At 40.9% G+C, this 16,011-nt stretch overlaps 1 protein-coding gene across 2 annotated transcripts in view; it reads right to left on the bottom strand.

The window, feature by feature from the left end:
* Positions 1 to 16,011, bottom strand: part of CANX (calnexin) — a 110,560-nt gene that overhangs the window by 39,996 nt on the left and 54,553 nt on the right. For both annotated transcript variants that reach the window (XM_073621051.1, XM_073621052.1), the window contains exons 3-6: positions 10,720 to 10,793; positions 3,794 to 3,852; positions 1,495 to 1,636; positions 929 to 1,010 (exon numbers count right to left, since the gene is read on the bottom strand). In XM_073621051.1, coding sequence (XP_073477152.1) covers positions 929 to 1,010; positions 1,495 to 1,636; positions 3,794 to 3,852; positions 10,720 to 10,793 — 357 coding nt within the window. The remainder of the gene's footprint in view (positions 1 to 928; positions 1,011 to 1,494; positions 1,637 to 3,793; positions 3,853 to 10,719; positions 10,794 to 16,011) is intronic.

Here is a 16,011-nt window from a genome sequence, read left to right as displayed (position 1 = left end):
TAACCAGCGCCACCCGTAACGGTTATACGGTGATCAGTGGTGAAAGGGTTAACTAGGGGGCCATCAAGGGGTTAAAACATTAGGTAGTATATGGGGGTCCCTGTCGCTATAAAACGCTGACGGCGAACCTAAATATTTACCTCCCTAACTAGCGTCACCAGCGACACTAATACAGCGATCAGAAAAATGATCGCTTAGTGACACTGGTGACAGGGGGTGATCAAGGGGTTAAAACTTTATTAGGGGGGGTTAGGGGGGTATCCTAGACCTAAAGGGGGGTAATACTAACTGCCCTAACACTGTAACTGTCACAAACTGACACCATGCAGTAATCAGAAAAAAAAAAAAAAAAAAAAAATACTGCTTGCTGTCAGTTTGTGACGGGGGGGTGATCTGGGGTGTAAAGTATGCCTGGCATGTTCTACTGTGTGTGTGTTTTGTGCACTCGCATGTCTTCTCTCCTCGGCGCTGGGACGGAAACTGCCAAGACGAGGAGAGATGACATCACATCCTCTGCCTGTGTGAAACTACACACAGGCAGGGGAGGATTCCGATTGGCTGGGAGCGATCGCGAGGGGGGGGCCACGATCGGATGGTCTCCCCCTCGCCTCCCAACGCTCCCAGTCACAAGCCGACCGCCGCTGGCACCGGGGGGGGTGTCCGATCGGACCCCCCGCCCGCGGGAGGCAGATCACGTACAGGTACGCGATTCTGCCTGCCCGTGCCATTCTGCCGCCGTATATGTGCGTTAGGCGGTCGGCAAGTGGTTAACAAACACGAATCCGGACAGATTATTTTGTAGAAAAACATAAGCAGATGTTAATAAGAGCATATACGTGTGAAACACATTTAGGAGGTAAAATGAACTACTCTTTGCCAAATTTCAGAGCTAGAATTAGATCAAAACACAGATAATTGATATACTAACCAGGTTCTGGTCAGATGTCTTGGACAGCAGCTTTACATATGCTCCACCACACTCTATTCCATTCTGAAAATTCACTTCATACCTTTAAAAGAGCAAAAACATCTTATTATATAAACTACATCACAATAAGCGTAGATGCTTTTATTAAAGTCTTACGGTTTTAAGGCTTCTTGTTTGTCCTGTTTATCCTGTACTGATGCACCTCAGTGCTACCAATATAGAGAGCAGTGCCATTATTTCTGGTTACATGCTCTGCATGTACTACAATTCCCACAGAGCTGAATGTGTTTGCAGATAAATGTGTAGTCCATCTTAGGGGTGAGCAGGAATGAGTGGCTATGTTTACAAACACAAGGGGGGAATCGAGAATGAATATGGCCACAGGCAAACAAAGTATGATTACAGAAGAAAAAAGCTTGAATTTGAGACATTTAATGAAGGGAGATAGAAGGTACATTCTACTTTTATTTAGTCATAGTGATTTTTTTTTTTTTTTTAAATAAAAAGTTGTGAGTTTAGTATCACTTTCATTATAGTGACAGACAGTAACAACTTGATGCACTTACTGAACAATTAAAGGTTTCTTATCGAAGACAAATGGCTTTTTAAGTTTGCTGCTAATAGCATGGTGCTTGGCTCGTGACAGCAGAATGAGTCCTTTGTCCCCAGGCAGTTTACTCTCTTTCATCTCAGCAACCTCCCATTTGCCTAAACAGAAAAAAAAAGGGTCAATAACTTGTGTGTATGCCTTGCATTGTCCACAAGGTAATATGGTAACAATACTACTTCTGTGCTTTCCACATGATAAAAACTATTGTCCCAGCGCTACACAAAAAACTTGATGGAAATGGAAACTGCAATTACTCTAGCATATTTTTAGCTTTCACAAAAAATCATCTATTTTTAAACATACATTATACAGCCCTTCAGGGTATTTTCCGAAAGCGATATTTTTTTACTATTCAGTATCTGAGGCATAAGAAAGTTACTAAAATTAGCATCCAAAATGTAAGGATATTTTTAAAACTTCAATTAGCAATTGTTGAGTCAGTTGAGTCATCTAAATTATTAATGTGAGGTTTGCAAATACAACTGCCAACCCTTTTTTTTAATTCTTTAAGCAACAGTCAACCTATTTGTAATAAAGAGCTTGCCCTTAAACTACAAATTGATTACACATATCTTCCTCTTAATTTTCTCCCCCCAACTAACCAAAATGACCAATCCCTACCAATGGTAGAACTTTTACTAGGTTTAGCAGATAAGCTGAAAATGATAACATTACTATATTAGTATGAGAACAAGTAAAACATTTAGGCCCCATTCACACATTCTGAAAATGCACAAAACGCGCATCACGCAGTGCCATTATTTTTTAATGCCGTTAATGTGGCTAAAAAAAAAAAAAAAAGACGTTTTGTCAGGCTCCAAAAATGCATATTACAAAATTGTGCAAACCTCACTGCCAAAACAGGTGCAGGAGCTACTTTGGTGCATTTGTTGTGTAGGACTGCTCTCTCTTTTTTTGTTCCCGTTTGTCACAAGACAGGATAAACTACAGTCTCAAAGTACAACTAAAGGCAACACTTGATTTAATTTTGGATATAGACTGGAGATGGTTTAGAACACCTGTCAGTTTTCTGTTGCAGTCTGTGCACTCATTAGGGAGATTCACCCTCTCCATTTGTCCTGCTTACCATTATCATCGAAAGTATAAGAAAGTACCAAATTTTGGGCTGTCCCCAGCAAAGTAATAGAAGATAAATCTAATCTTTCAATGGGGACACTAGTTCTGGTCACCTGGGGGTCCCCAAGAGATTCTCTTAGCTTGCAGGGATTTCCTCTCACTTCCCGTTTTGGTTATGGGACAGGAAGTGAAGGGAAATGTCCTCAACGGGACACAGATAGCAAAAAATAAACTGACAAGGGTTACGACCCTCTCGTAATCTATCCAAAATGAAAAAAATTATATAGGTCTTAATTTTTGTTAGCTATGTGATCAACTGAAAGGACAAACAATGTCAAAACTGTGTGTCTATTTTGAAGTGCTCTGTACTTTTGTAGAGTTGTTAGGTTTAACAGCATTCAACACTGGATTTCTAAAGCAACAGGAATACCAAAAATAGGCAACTTTATGCTTAAAGTGGTTGTAAACCCCAGACATGAAATATGAACATAGCATACACCTCTATAGTGTGTACTTGCCTCAATTAGAGGACTAAGTATCATTTCTGTCTGCTGCCCCTTTCCTCTGCTGTCAGCATAAATCACGCTGATTGACAGCCTCATCTGTGCTGTTTAGGGGTGGGGGTCGGGTCTTCTCTTCATTCAGCTCTCCAGAGTGAAATTTCAGCTCTCCGACCCGTTTTCTGAACTCTCAGACAAGCTTTTTAAATCCAGCACAATGGATGTAAACCGAAGGCTGCAGATAAACAGGTACAACGTATGTGGGAGATTTGTTTAATCTCTGTGTATTACCTGAGGCTTGTCACTTCACTAGGTATATGAAAAGGGTTTACAACAACTTTAATACACTCGGTGCACAGGGCCCGGTCAAACAGAGCATGGGTCCACAGAATGATATTCTGTGGACCCATGGGCACCGCACATGGCTGCCCCGATGAGATGCATTAGAAGAAGTGGCAGAGCGCAGTTGTGTGCCAAGGGTTGCTTAAAGCATCCACATGTGCACACCTCCTAATACGTTGCAGTAGATAGATGTAGGTCTTGGGTATGTCATTAGGCAGGCTCTACGCAGTGTACAGTCCCTGTATGGCCCTGTGCAAAAAGCCCAATTGTTCTTTTTGTATTTGTACAATTGAATAGAGACTATAAAATGGCCTTAGAAAGTAGAAGTGCTCCTACCATCGTATTTAGCAATCTCATCATCGGTGTCATCTTTCTTGGCTCTTGAGAGAACCCACCTAGACAAGATTTTTTTCTGTTAGTCCATCATTAAAAAGCATTTGTGAACACATTGCATTAAAAAGTAATTATACAACAAATGGAATTACATGTAAACGCACTGACTTTCCATACATTTTTTTTGACCGTAGCCTCATCAGGGCTCTTGTCACCACAGTGGAGGTGGGGTGGGGGGGGGGCGCGCATGTTTAGTAGAGGGGCGCCTTTTTACACACAGTTGAAGCCTTGCTATGAGTATGCATCTGGTTCTGGAACACAGCACTTGAAGATGGGCAAGTTACTTCCCTGCTGTGAGTAATGCAAGTCAATTTTCCTACTGTGTCACCTAATAACTTCCACTGAGTAATTTAAAAAAAACACTCACCTTCTACCCTGCTGTGACAAACACCAAATGGAGAACATTCCCACTGTGTGTAAATAAGCTAACCCCCTTACTAAACCAGAAGTTGTAGTTAGGGGGCCTTGCCGCACAACTGACCACAGCACGGCATCCTGTAACTCTCAGCAGCAACCCTATGCAAACTGACAATGACCGTACCAATCTGCTTCCCTGCTTGCTGTGATCAGCTTGAAACAGGAACCCCAGAAGAAATGACGGGGTCATCAATTTTTTAAAGTGGTAGCATAAAAAAAAAAAAAAAACTTGAGACAAATAATTATATTTATTAACACAAACACATACTGCCTTTTCATTTTTGGGGGCAACATACACACTCTCCAGCCAGCTCGACTTTGTTAACAAAATGTTTAACTCCTTCACTTTTAAAGTAATCTATATACACACAGTGTGTAAAATAATTCATAGAAGTGGCCCACTGAACCTTCTGGATTTGAAGACTGTGTGGAAGAATGGGCCAAAATCACACCTGTGCAATGAATGCTCATTGGTTTCTCCATACAGTAGGCATCTTGAAGCTGTCATTACCAACAAAGGATTTTGTATGAAGTATTAAATACATTTCAGGTAGTGTGTTCAATACTTTTTCCCTGTGTCACTCAATTTTATTACACATAACTTAAAGCAGAGTTCCACTTGTTTTTCAGTTTATTAAAAGTCAGCAGCTACAAAAAGTGTGGGTTAAGTAAAATTGCGCAACCAAACACAACAATATATCTGAAAAAACAAACACAAATCAAATAGTGTGTGCATTCAAGTCCATGTGGTACTACGACGTTGAACACTCAGGATGGGGCTTGAAACTTCTATTCGTTAAAATATTATAGGATATTCATATGATATTACTTACAGATGCGAATGGCAACTCCTTAATAGTCTCCAGCATTGGGATATATCACAGGATAAAAAGAAGAGGCTTCATGGTGCAGTACTCCCAGTTAAAGAGGAAGTAAACCCTGATGGGTTTTACTTCCTCTTTGGTTCCCTGCAAAGGTAAAGCATAATGGGCTACTATGCATCACATAGTAGCCCATTATGTGTCACTCACCTGACACAGAAGCCGGCAATGTCCCCGCTGGCTGAAAGCGTCCATCTTTGCCCCTCTTCCTTCCGGGGCCACAAACTCCGGCTCTGTGACTGGCCGGAGTCGCGTGACGTCACTCCCGCACATGTGTGCGGGAGCCGCCAGTCACGGCATGACCCCAGCTAGAAACGGCACAGTGTGCCCTTTCTAAAGTGCGCATGCGCCAAACACATCGGCGCATGCGTAGAACTCATCGTACTGGCAATTGTAAATATCTCCTAAACTGTAGGTTTAGGAGATATTATCAGCACCTACAGGTAAGCCTTAATCTAGGCTTACCTGTAGGTGAAAAATGGTTGTAAAGGGTTTACAACCACTTTAAAATATTAAAAACTTCACAGGCACAGACATCTAAAATCAATGAAATGATTTTCAAACAGCCGTGGCTCAAGCCAGCCAGCTGGTGCGTGATGACGTCAAGAACTGGTGCGCCACCCGACGCATTTCCCCGTACAAGGCATCAACTGGGAATGGAGGGTAGCCCGAGTTGAAATCTCATCTGTAAGAATATCATATGAATATAGGAGTCCTATGTATCGGAAGGGATAACGGCTGTGGAGGAGTCCCAGGAGGAGTGTTCACCAGCTGAATGATCTTTTGCTGAGCGAATTTGATCTCTATAATCTGAGATCCACCTTATCCAGTAAGCAGCCTCTTATATTTACCGAACAGAAGTTTTAAGCCCCATCCTGAGTGTTCAACGTTGTGGTTTATTTGTTGGAGCACCACATGGACTTGAATGCACGCACTATTTGATTTGGGTTTGTTCTTTCAGATATATTGTTGTGTTTGGTTGCGCAATTTTACTTTATCCACAAATTTATGAGCTGAATATTCAGGCTTTTTGAGTGGCAGCACCTAGCACACGGTCACATTTGATTTAGTCATCTACAATTATTTTTACATTTTTCACCACTATTTTTATATATTCATTTTCTTTCTTAAAATCCGGGGCAGCGCAGATTTTTCACCTTACACTATTTACAAAAAGTGTAGCTGCTGACTTTAATTAAACAGACACTCAACTGTCCCACAGTCCAGCGATGCAGCTGCCCGAGTCCCCACTCCTAGCATGCAGCTTCACTGCAAGGGGCGCACTGTGCATGCGCAAGTCATGCTGCGCTCTCCTAGTGGCAAGGCAATCTCCTGGGACCTGTGATGTGTCCCAGATTGCAGAGAGGGAGTGGCGACACGAACCTGTAAAAACCAGGTAGCCATCCCCCCCCCCCCCCCCCCCCCCCAAAAAAATGACATTTGAGCGAGGAGTGCATGGGTTGTTACCGACATGTGATGAAAATTTCATATCAATAGCACCTTTAGAAATATATTTACCTAGAAAAATGGTGACGTTTTCAATACTTTTACCCGCTATAGCTATTTAAAATAATAATGCACATAATTTTGAAGTTGAAAAAAAAAAAGGTGCATTTTTTTTTACATTGGAGCCTGCAAAGCATTGCACCCCCGATCAGTGGATCACAGGTTTAATGCCAGGCTCCTGCAGACACTCATTAGGTCTGTTCATACCTCCCACAGGGGAAGGCAGTTACTAGGTGCAGGAAGTGTCAATGTACTACAAGATACTCACCAGCACCCTCGAAGTTCACTAAAAAAACTACATACCGTCTGCCGCAGTGGTAGATGGGATTTGTACTTTATTCATTCACAGATCTGTAAATAATGCGGCTGTGTGGGCAGAGCCCCACACAGCCATGCTGTTTTTAAATTGTGGCAGCAGGTGAGGGGAGAAGAATCCTTGCCGTCATGCTGTACAGAAACATATATGGGTGTAACATGGTCCAAAAGGTGAACCAATCCTTTAAAATAGGGGAGAGGTAAGGTAATCAACAACACTTGAATATAAAAAAAAAAAAAAAAAAAAAAAAAAAAAAAAAAGGCATTAAAAAGGAAGTAGAGAGACGAGATCTGAGTGTCCAAATGCCAAGATGTTATGGGATGTGGTAATTAATATGCAGCAAACCTGTCGGAACATAATCCTACAAGAATAGTTGAAAGACAAAAGAGCTTTGTTAAGGAGCAAGGGGATGTAAACCTAGAACAAACATTAGCAAACTATCACACTGAATGCAGATGAAAAGTCTAATACAGGCTCCCAAAGGAGCCTTCAGCAGTAGTCCTTCCTTAAGGCAACCACAAGGTTTTATGACACATTCAGTGAGTTCAGGGCCTGTAAAGAGCTCACATTGACTAGGGAGAGGCAATGACATGAAGGGATTTGAATTAAACAGACCCACTATAGCAATAGTGTGGACACTAAAGACATACTGAAGGGGAGTCCAACTTAGGAAGGAGGCCACTCACTAGTAAGGGAAGTTTTAGAACCATTGCAGAGAACAACTTGCAGCTAAAAGCAATGCAGGGGAGGACAAAAGATCAAGAAACAATGACATTAAAAAAAAACAAAAAAGAAGAAATGTAAAATTTTGAAAGTCTTACTTAAGAATACTTTTGAATAGGAAAGTCCATTAAGAGGAAGAATTAATAAGCAATCTAGCCACATTTAGCAATAGAAAACAAAAAAACATTTCAAAGACTTGGAAAAAGTCTTAACAATGCTATAGAACCCAAAGTGGTAAACAGGAAAGCATTTCATGCAAGTCTGGGAGACAAAGTCCAGAGAGCAGATTTATGAGGATCATATGGAAAGGATCTGCCTCTTGCACCAAGTACATAAGTAGGCAGATACATATTCAGAAAAATAATAATAGCAGAAACTGATGTCTAACAACCACATGGATCAAAAGACAGGGTGGAAGAAATAGGATGAAATTATCCTGGATGACACAGACTCCTTAGAATAAGGATGGGAAGAAAAAAAAACAAAAAAAAAAAAACAAACAGTACAGTAGTCTGCAACCTAGGATCCTGCCATCATAGGAAACTGAAGTCTCTGGGTTTGTGCAACCCAAAACAATTTGGGGCAATACACATTAGGTGATAGAAACCTAATTGCAATGCAGAAGAAAAGGGCATTTTTTTTTGTTTTAAATGCTACTTTATGCATTGACATACCTCCTTAGACCCAGTCTGTCTGGACAGTATGGTCACCTGCTGATTTGACGCCACCCATAGGCAGTTTAACGCTTCAATAAGACACAGGCATTGAATTAAAAGTAACAAAAAGTATTTATACTCAGTGCTGCCTCTATGAACCACTAATATCCATATACACTCATCAAGTATGTGTCATATAACAACACATATAATAAAGTGCTTAGTGTCAATATAGTGCAAATAAAGTGCAATCAATAGAGTTCAACAGATGTGCAAAGTTAAATGCAATCAATAAAGTTCATCAAGTGTGGGGTACAAGGTTGGTGACATGTTGATATACTTCTGATGACGCCCAGTGGGAGGGGCGAAACATGTCAAGCTAAGAATAATCTGTGAGGGCTGTTTGGATGCCAAGGCGGCAATTTTGCACGTTTTTAAAGATTCTGATGTAAGTGTAATGATTTTAAACCTTTTAATAAATCTTGCAGTATTAAACTACATGTTCTCTTTCCTTTATTTGTCCAAGCTTTACTATCCTGACCGTCCTTTGACCGAGGAAAGTGTGTAGGACTTACATCATGTGGTGGAGGAGAGGAGATCCCAATCTCTGAGGCACGATTAACCAACCTATTCGTTGGACGGGAGGCACCATCTTGACATATAACACAGGCGCATTTGTCATCTTTATCTGGTTAGTGGGGACCCAGGAGGGGAGCACAAGAAGTCACCAAGATTATATCAACGTGTCACCAACCTTGTACCCCACACTTGATGAACTTTATTGATTGCACATCTGTTGAACTTTATTCATTGCACTAAGCACTTTATTATACATGTTGTTATATGACACATACTTGATGCGTGTATATGTATATTAGTGATTCATAGAGGCAGCGCTGAGTATAAATTCTTTGTTACTTTTTGGGGTACTTACCTTGTACTATAGCGGCAGCCTTATTACACACACATACATACATACATATACATATACATATACATATACATATATATATATATATATATATATATATATATATATATATATATATATATATATATATATATATATATATATATATATATTTTTTTTCACTTTTTTTCCCACATAGCGGGTTTAATTTTCATTGAATTCAAAGCAATTTTACTTTAGCTAAATCGAAGCACAGAAGAATGTTGTTCCAGTCTTTTGAAAGCGTAAGACAATAGCTTTCCTAAATTCCCATCTCTGAATAACGAACACTGAGCGAAGGAACATGGAAGTTGGGATGATGTCCCCAGGATTAAACTAACTAGCCCTAAACAGGAGGGGAGGACAGAGGTACATACCAAAAATGACAAGTTGTAGTGGCCCAAAACTGCCACTAGATGTCAGCATATCACAAAACAGTAACAACCTAATGCAGCTCGAGGACATACAGCACAGGGTATGAAAAATCAGTGAAAGTAGGGTACAGACACAACTTAAAATGCCCCGTTATAGGGTCCAGTGTGGAAGCAACAGGGAGAAGTCTGAGCAGCCAAACTAAAATTGGGATCGTCCAGTCTCATCCAAATGTTTGCTGAAAGTGGCAAATGGACTGAGAAGTCACAAAACAAATCTCCTGCGCTTGGGTGCTAGGTCTACAGGTGTGTGATGCAATCAGCCCTTTTATATCGAATGTCAATGGTCTTGCTGCCCTCCTCAGAACAATATGCAAGTATAAACATTGCCGTTTACCTTTATTAAAATGATTTTTGGTAATGCACACATGGAGTGAGAATTAGGAGGCTTGGACGTGCCACCTTTCCGGCCCACATTGCCAACTAACAAAGTGAGTGACTAATACACAGGATCATACCAGGGGCTCTGCCACAGCTCTGGACCTGGAAAACACTACGCAGTAAAAAGTACACTCAGGTCTAGAAAGCCCCACAATGCAGAGAACAATGACCAAAGGTCACATAACAAGCTAGCCCCACAATCAGCAGTCCAGTGGGGTCCAAGAACAGCCTGCAAACCTATCATTTTCATCTATCCTCCTAGGACACTATCAAAAAACTAAGGCATGCTGGCAGTGGGAGAATTACATAGGCTTGTCACGGCTTTTGTTTGCCAGTATAAAATCCTTGTGTCTATAATCTAGTTGTCTATGAAGCCTGTGCTCCTCATGAATCGAGATGACACTTCAAATTTTACATTTACATACAGTAACCTTACAGAAGGGATTATATGCTGGACATTATGCAAGACACATCTTTCTGCTTCAAATTTTATTTGTATTCTCAAACTGACATTTTTAGTTAGGGAGAATAAAAGTGCATTAACAGGATATACAATGACAGAACAACATCTCATGCCAAGCATTAAAAAGTCAGCCTACACATTCTTACCCTTCCAATGTGCCTTTGTCAAATGACTCTGCAAAAAGGACCTCACCAGTTGGGACTGGAGCTTTGTATGTAACCTGTAAAGTAGTGAAAAAAAAAAAAAAACAGAACATGAAAATACCATGAAACCATGCAATACAACAGAGCTAAGGATATTAAGATATCAGTAAACCAAAAAATGTAATACTGTGTAATACTGCAGCTTACCAATCTTTAGATATGGTGGCTGCATTAGTTTTCTTTTTTAGGAAAGAAAGAATCCTTTATTTCACCGATGATCCAACCAGTAACTCTTCCTTGTCTTGGTTCATACTTGTTAGGTGTGATTCCCGCTCCTGCATCAACCCAGTTACCACAACCACAGCCAAAGTGCATGTGGGGCTGCCATTCATTCTAAATGGCACCCCCAAACATCTAAACATGGAGCGTGCTTTCAGAAAATTGCATGGTGCAAAAGCACCACATGATTTCTGCGCGCCTGTGGTTTTAAAAAAGTGCTGGAACCTATTTCCTGCATTTTGTGTAGGTACAGCAGACCATTCAAGTGAATGCGTGCTGCACCAACCGCATAGATGTAAACTTAGCCTAAGAGTGCATTTTAGATGTAGTAGTAAAGCAGACCCCTTTGGACAGCACCACCATCAGTCTGGGGAGAGGATAGTGTTCTATTTAGATAGACTTGACTAAACAATTTGAAGGTGAACTCCGCGATCACTTTATGTAGTTACAGTAAACCTTTTTCTTTTGAGATAAAGGTTTTTGCACAAGTGAATAAAAGCTGAGCAATTATAAATCCTCTGTCAGTGTTAAATGGTTTGTCTCAACTATAACTGCTACTTTTTTTGGGCAGCTTGTTCTGTTAAAGCAAAAATAAAAGCCAAAAAATAAAACCTAATGCACATCATCATCTAAGAACTAGTGAACTGCAATTCTTTTTTTTTTTGGGGGGGGGGGGGGGGTTTAATAGCACTTTAAGGCTGCTGCTTGCAATGAGCTTATAGTGAATAGGTCCCTAATATTCGTCTAAAGCATCAAATTTGTACAAACTCTTCATTAGGAAACACATCCCATAGGGAGAAGTGATATGCATCACACAGAGTGCTTAGCTTGCGGAGAGATCGTGCCAGCTGTCTGCAGATTATAAAGTCAGTGTGCAAGTAGAAGCCCTGGAAAGTAACCAGCTTGTACAGTCGAAGTACACAGTAATTAGGGGATAACCAAATCACATTCTAGTACAGAGACATGCAGAACAAAACTGCAAAGTACCAGATTCAATTCAGCAGCTGGAAAAGCGTTGGTGCAGAATGTGGAAATCTCCAGCTTACATGACAATAACTGTTCTCACGATTCGATTATCTGGTCAACGATTCGATTCCGCGATGCATCACGATTACTGACGCACTCCCACATCCGCTTGGGCCGCCTAGGCTGCCCTTCCTCCCTGCAATCTTCTGGGACACATCACAGTTCCTAGAAGATTGCCTGGCTGTGCAGGACAGTGCAGTGAGACATGCACACCCGGCTGTGAAGCTGCAAGCTGTCACAGCCGGATGCCCACAGTAGTATTGCCAGCGCTGTGGACAGGCAGGGGAGAGAACGGAGGGTTTGGGTGGCCACGCCGCTGGATTGTGGGACAGGTGAGTGTCTTTTTATTAAAAGTCAGAAGATACACTTTTTTTTTTTTTTGTAGCTGCTGACTTTTAATAAACAAAAAATTTACTAGGCGGCCCCTCCCTGCCAGCGATCTTCTGGGTCCCAGAAGATTGGCTGGCCAATGGCAGAGCGCAGTGCGGCTCGTGCAGTCTGCGCCCGGCTGTGAAGCCATAAGCTGTCACGTGTGGGTGTCACTGCCCACAGTGGATATGACGGCACCGAGGAGAGGAGGGGGAGAGGAGCGAGGCTCCGTGCGTCTGCATCGATGGACCGTGGGACAGGTGAATGTCTGATTATTAAAAGTCAGCAGCTACACTTTTTGTAGCTGCTGACTTTTAACAAACTAAAAAAAACGTGTGGAACTCCACTTTACGTCGTGCACTAATCCGGTGCACTGCAAGGTACAGGAATTCACACACATGGCTGCTGGGAGGTCAGGAGGGATTACGATCCACAACTGACAAACAGCCCTGTGAAGTTCCTGTACTACTGTCTCTGATGACATTTCTCAGGGCTCCCTCGTTTGCACCTTCCAGCACACTAGGAGTTAACACAGTGGAACGTGCAAACTGGGGGGGGCGGAGAAATAATGTCAGCACAGAGCACGTGTAGGAGACAGTGTAAGCAGAATACAAACACATTTGTACTTTACATACTGCTGTTAAAATACCTGTGTGGTAAAAAATGCAGTTATAATCCATTAAGTGGCCGCTGCTGTATGTGCATTTTAAAATTTATGCAGCTTTATATATCTTATTTTTTAGTCTGTGTATATAACTGTTTTTGTCAAAACGGCTTTTGTTAATAAATGCAGTTGTAATCCATTAAGTGGTGACCGCTGTATGTGTTTTTTTTTTTTTTTTTTTAAACACATGCATCTTCATACCTCGTTTTTTTAGTCTGTGTAAAAAACTGTATAAGCCTCTCATGTGACTGCTCAGTCCGGCCCGCATCTCTCTCCTCTCAGTCTCATGTCTGTTTCTCCTGACGTCAGTGGGAGCTCTCAGCCCCGCCCACCACTGTAGCTATCAGATCAGAAGAGAGGCAGGCGGGGCTGACGTCAGGAGAGGAGAGGGGCAGGCCGGACCAAGCAGTCACATGAGTGCCGGGATATACAGTTATATACACAGACTAAAAACGAGGTATGAAGCTACATATATTAAAAAAAAAAAACAAACACACACACACACACACACACACAGATCACCACTGAATGGCTTACAATTGCATTTAATAGCAAAAAGCCATTTTGACAAAAACGCTCGGAGCACACATTCTCGGGAGGGGCGGGGCAAGTCGGGATGACGTCACACCCGACATCGACTTTTCGGCGTGCTTGCATCGATTAAATTCCATACCCTAATTTATATTTATATATATATATATATATATATATATATATATATATATATATATATATATATATATATATATATATATGTATATGTATATATATATACACACACATACATACACACATACATACACATATATACACACACACACATACACACATACATATATATATATATATATATATATATATATATATATATATATATATATATATATATATACATACATATACATACACACGTTACAGATTTGTAATTACTTAAGTAATCAAGTTATTGATTGGTTACTGAGCTTTTCATTTTAGACCCCGTTCGTCCCAAAGAAGTACAGGAACCTTTTTCTAAGTCAGTGCAACTTGAGTCGCTCCTATTAGAACGGCAACCTGTCTGGCGGCTAAGTCACCTGACAAGTCGCCCCTTTGTGAACGGGTCTTGGGCACTAGTATGAAGGGTCAAATTTATAAGGGATTGAGCACTGAATTGGTGATGCGGAGACAAGTGTTGCAGGTAACTCTTTTCTCTCCTGGTACAAATCACTTTACAGTTCCACAATGTGTTTCCATTAAAAGGACTACTGGCAAAAGAAAAGTTTAGATGGGGATACCCAAACAGGTCAACTATTAAAAAGTTAGCATAGAAGGCTGTGGTAAAGTCATTACTAAAATTTTACTTTTATTTATCGCCACAGGTCACTAAGTGCACATTGCGCTTGGTCCTATTCAAATCAACCCCTGGTTTCTAAGCAGTGTGGTCCGACGACTGTGACCTGTCTGAAATTGTTGTACACATACAGGGCACTGGCAAAAATACACAGAGCTGTAGCTCCGAATGATCTTTTACTATGAGTAAACAAGCAGGGCTGATTACTCATTCACAATAGTTAAAGAGGAGTTCGCCCCCCCCCAAAAAAAAAAAAAAAAAAAAAAAATTAAAAAAAGAGGCAGCAGCTACAAATAAATACTGTAGCTGCTGAAAATTGTCCTGGGCAGGAAGGGGGGAAAGTGCCTGGTACTGAAGCGGTTAAAGGACTTTGTGTAACTGTCAGTGACTTGACCAAACCCAGTTTGAGATAGTATAAGAAGAGACACACTTATTAGATAAAGCTAAAGGGACTTGTCATGCTTTCAATAAATCCTCCTTGAACCTGGCTAAAGCAATTCTTTTCGGTTATATAAACCAAACTATGTAACCCCTTCCCGTTTATCCCTTTTTCAATGGTCTCTGATTCTTTTTCAATCAGAGGAACAGTTCCTCCTCACTGCAATGAATTCACCCACAGCCACCAACCATTTAATGTAGAAATCCCTGCATGACTTGGCAAAAGCGTGCATGGATACAACCACCTGCAGCCACATACCCCATTATTGTGAATAAAGGAAGTCAATAGAAGTCATTACACGCACACACATACATGTAAAACACAATTTCAGGTCATAAACATCCAAATACTGGACTATTACTACTGTTCCAGCATGCATATGTCACCTTTCCACACATGGTGGTAGGCAATGCATCTCCCCCATACCACACATTTCATCCATATAGTTCTCACCTGCAAAGACTGTGTGTGTGTGTGTGTGTGTAGGTAGGTAGGTATAAATATATGTGCAACGAACAGGGGGGAATGCATTATGTGCAACCCATTATTCTGAATCAACGGAAGCTACATGTTGTCCATGAGGGTTTCACTTCTTGCTACAGACCCAACCAACAAAATCTTGTTGCAGAGTTTTCTATTTTGAATAGATCCCTTTTAATAGAGCCTCGGAGGCTGTAAAACAATCCTGTTTGACATAAGGAAAGGCATGTGTTCCTGGAAAAGGTATCTATTTTATCCAAGGGTGCAGAATCAGAATAGAACTGTATTCTACACTGCCAGTTCAATTGCTTAGTTGTATTTACCTGCCACTTTACCTCCAAAGCATTTGACTGAAAACTTTCTACAATATTTGAAATAGTGCAAGAGTATCATAAAAGCACTGCACTACTTTCTAAATTGCACCAGTGTTTTCTACTTGCTTGAACCTTCTGAAAATCTCCAACTCAGGAACCGTAGACTGAAATGGAGAATCAATGGACTCTGCATTTTCCATGGCTTACAGATGCCATTTTTTTAACTATGCTTAAAATTATACAGATGTTAGCTTTAAAGTTTAAAGTAGTACCAAACTCAAAAGCAAACATTATGTTGCATCTTACCAATTATTAAAATGCGATGGCCGCATTTGTTTTATTTTTTAGGCTTGCTTTCTTCTATTTTCATCTGGTGAGCCAGCCAGCAAGTCTG

This window comes from Aquarana catesbeiana, linkage group LG03, assembly GCF_042186555.1.
Source record: "Aquarana catesbeiana isolate 2022-GZ linkage group LG03, ASM4218655v1, whole genome shotgun sequence".
In the NCBI taxonomy this organism is placed as follows: Eukaryota; Metazoa; Chordata; class Amphibia; order Anura; family Ranidae; genus Aquarana; species Aquarana catesbeiana.
This window is presented reverse-complemented; position numbering and strand designations above follow the sequence as displayed.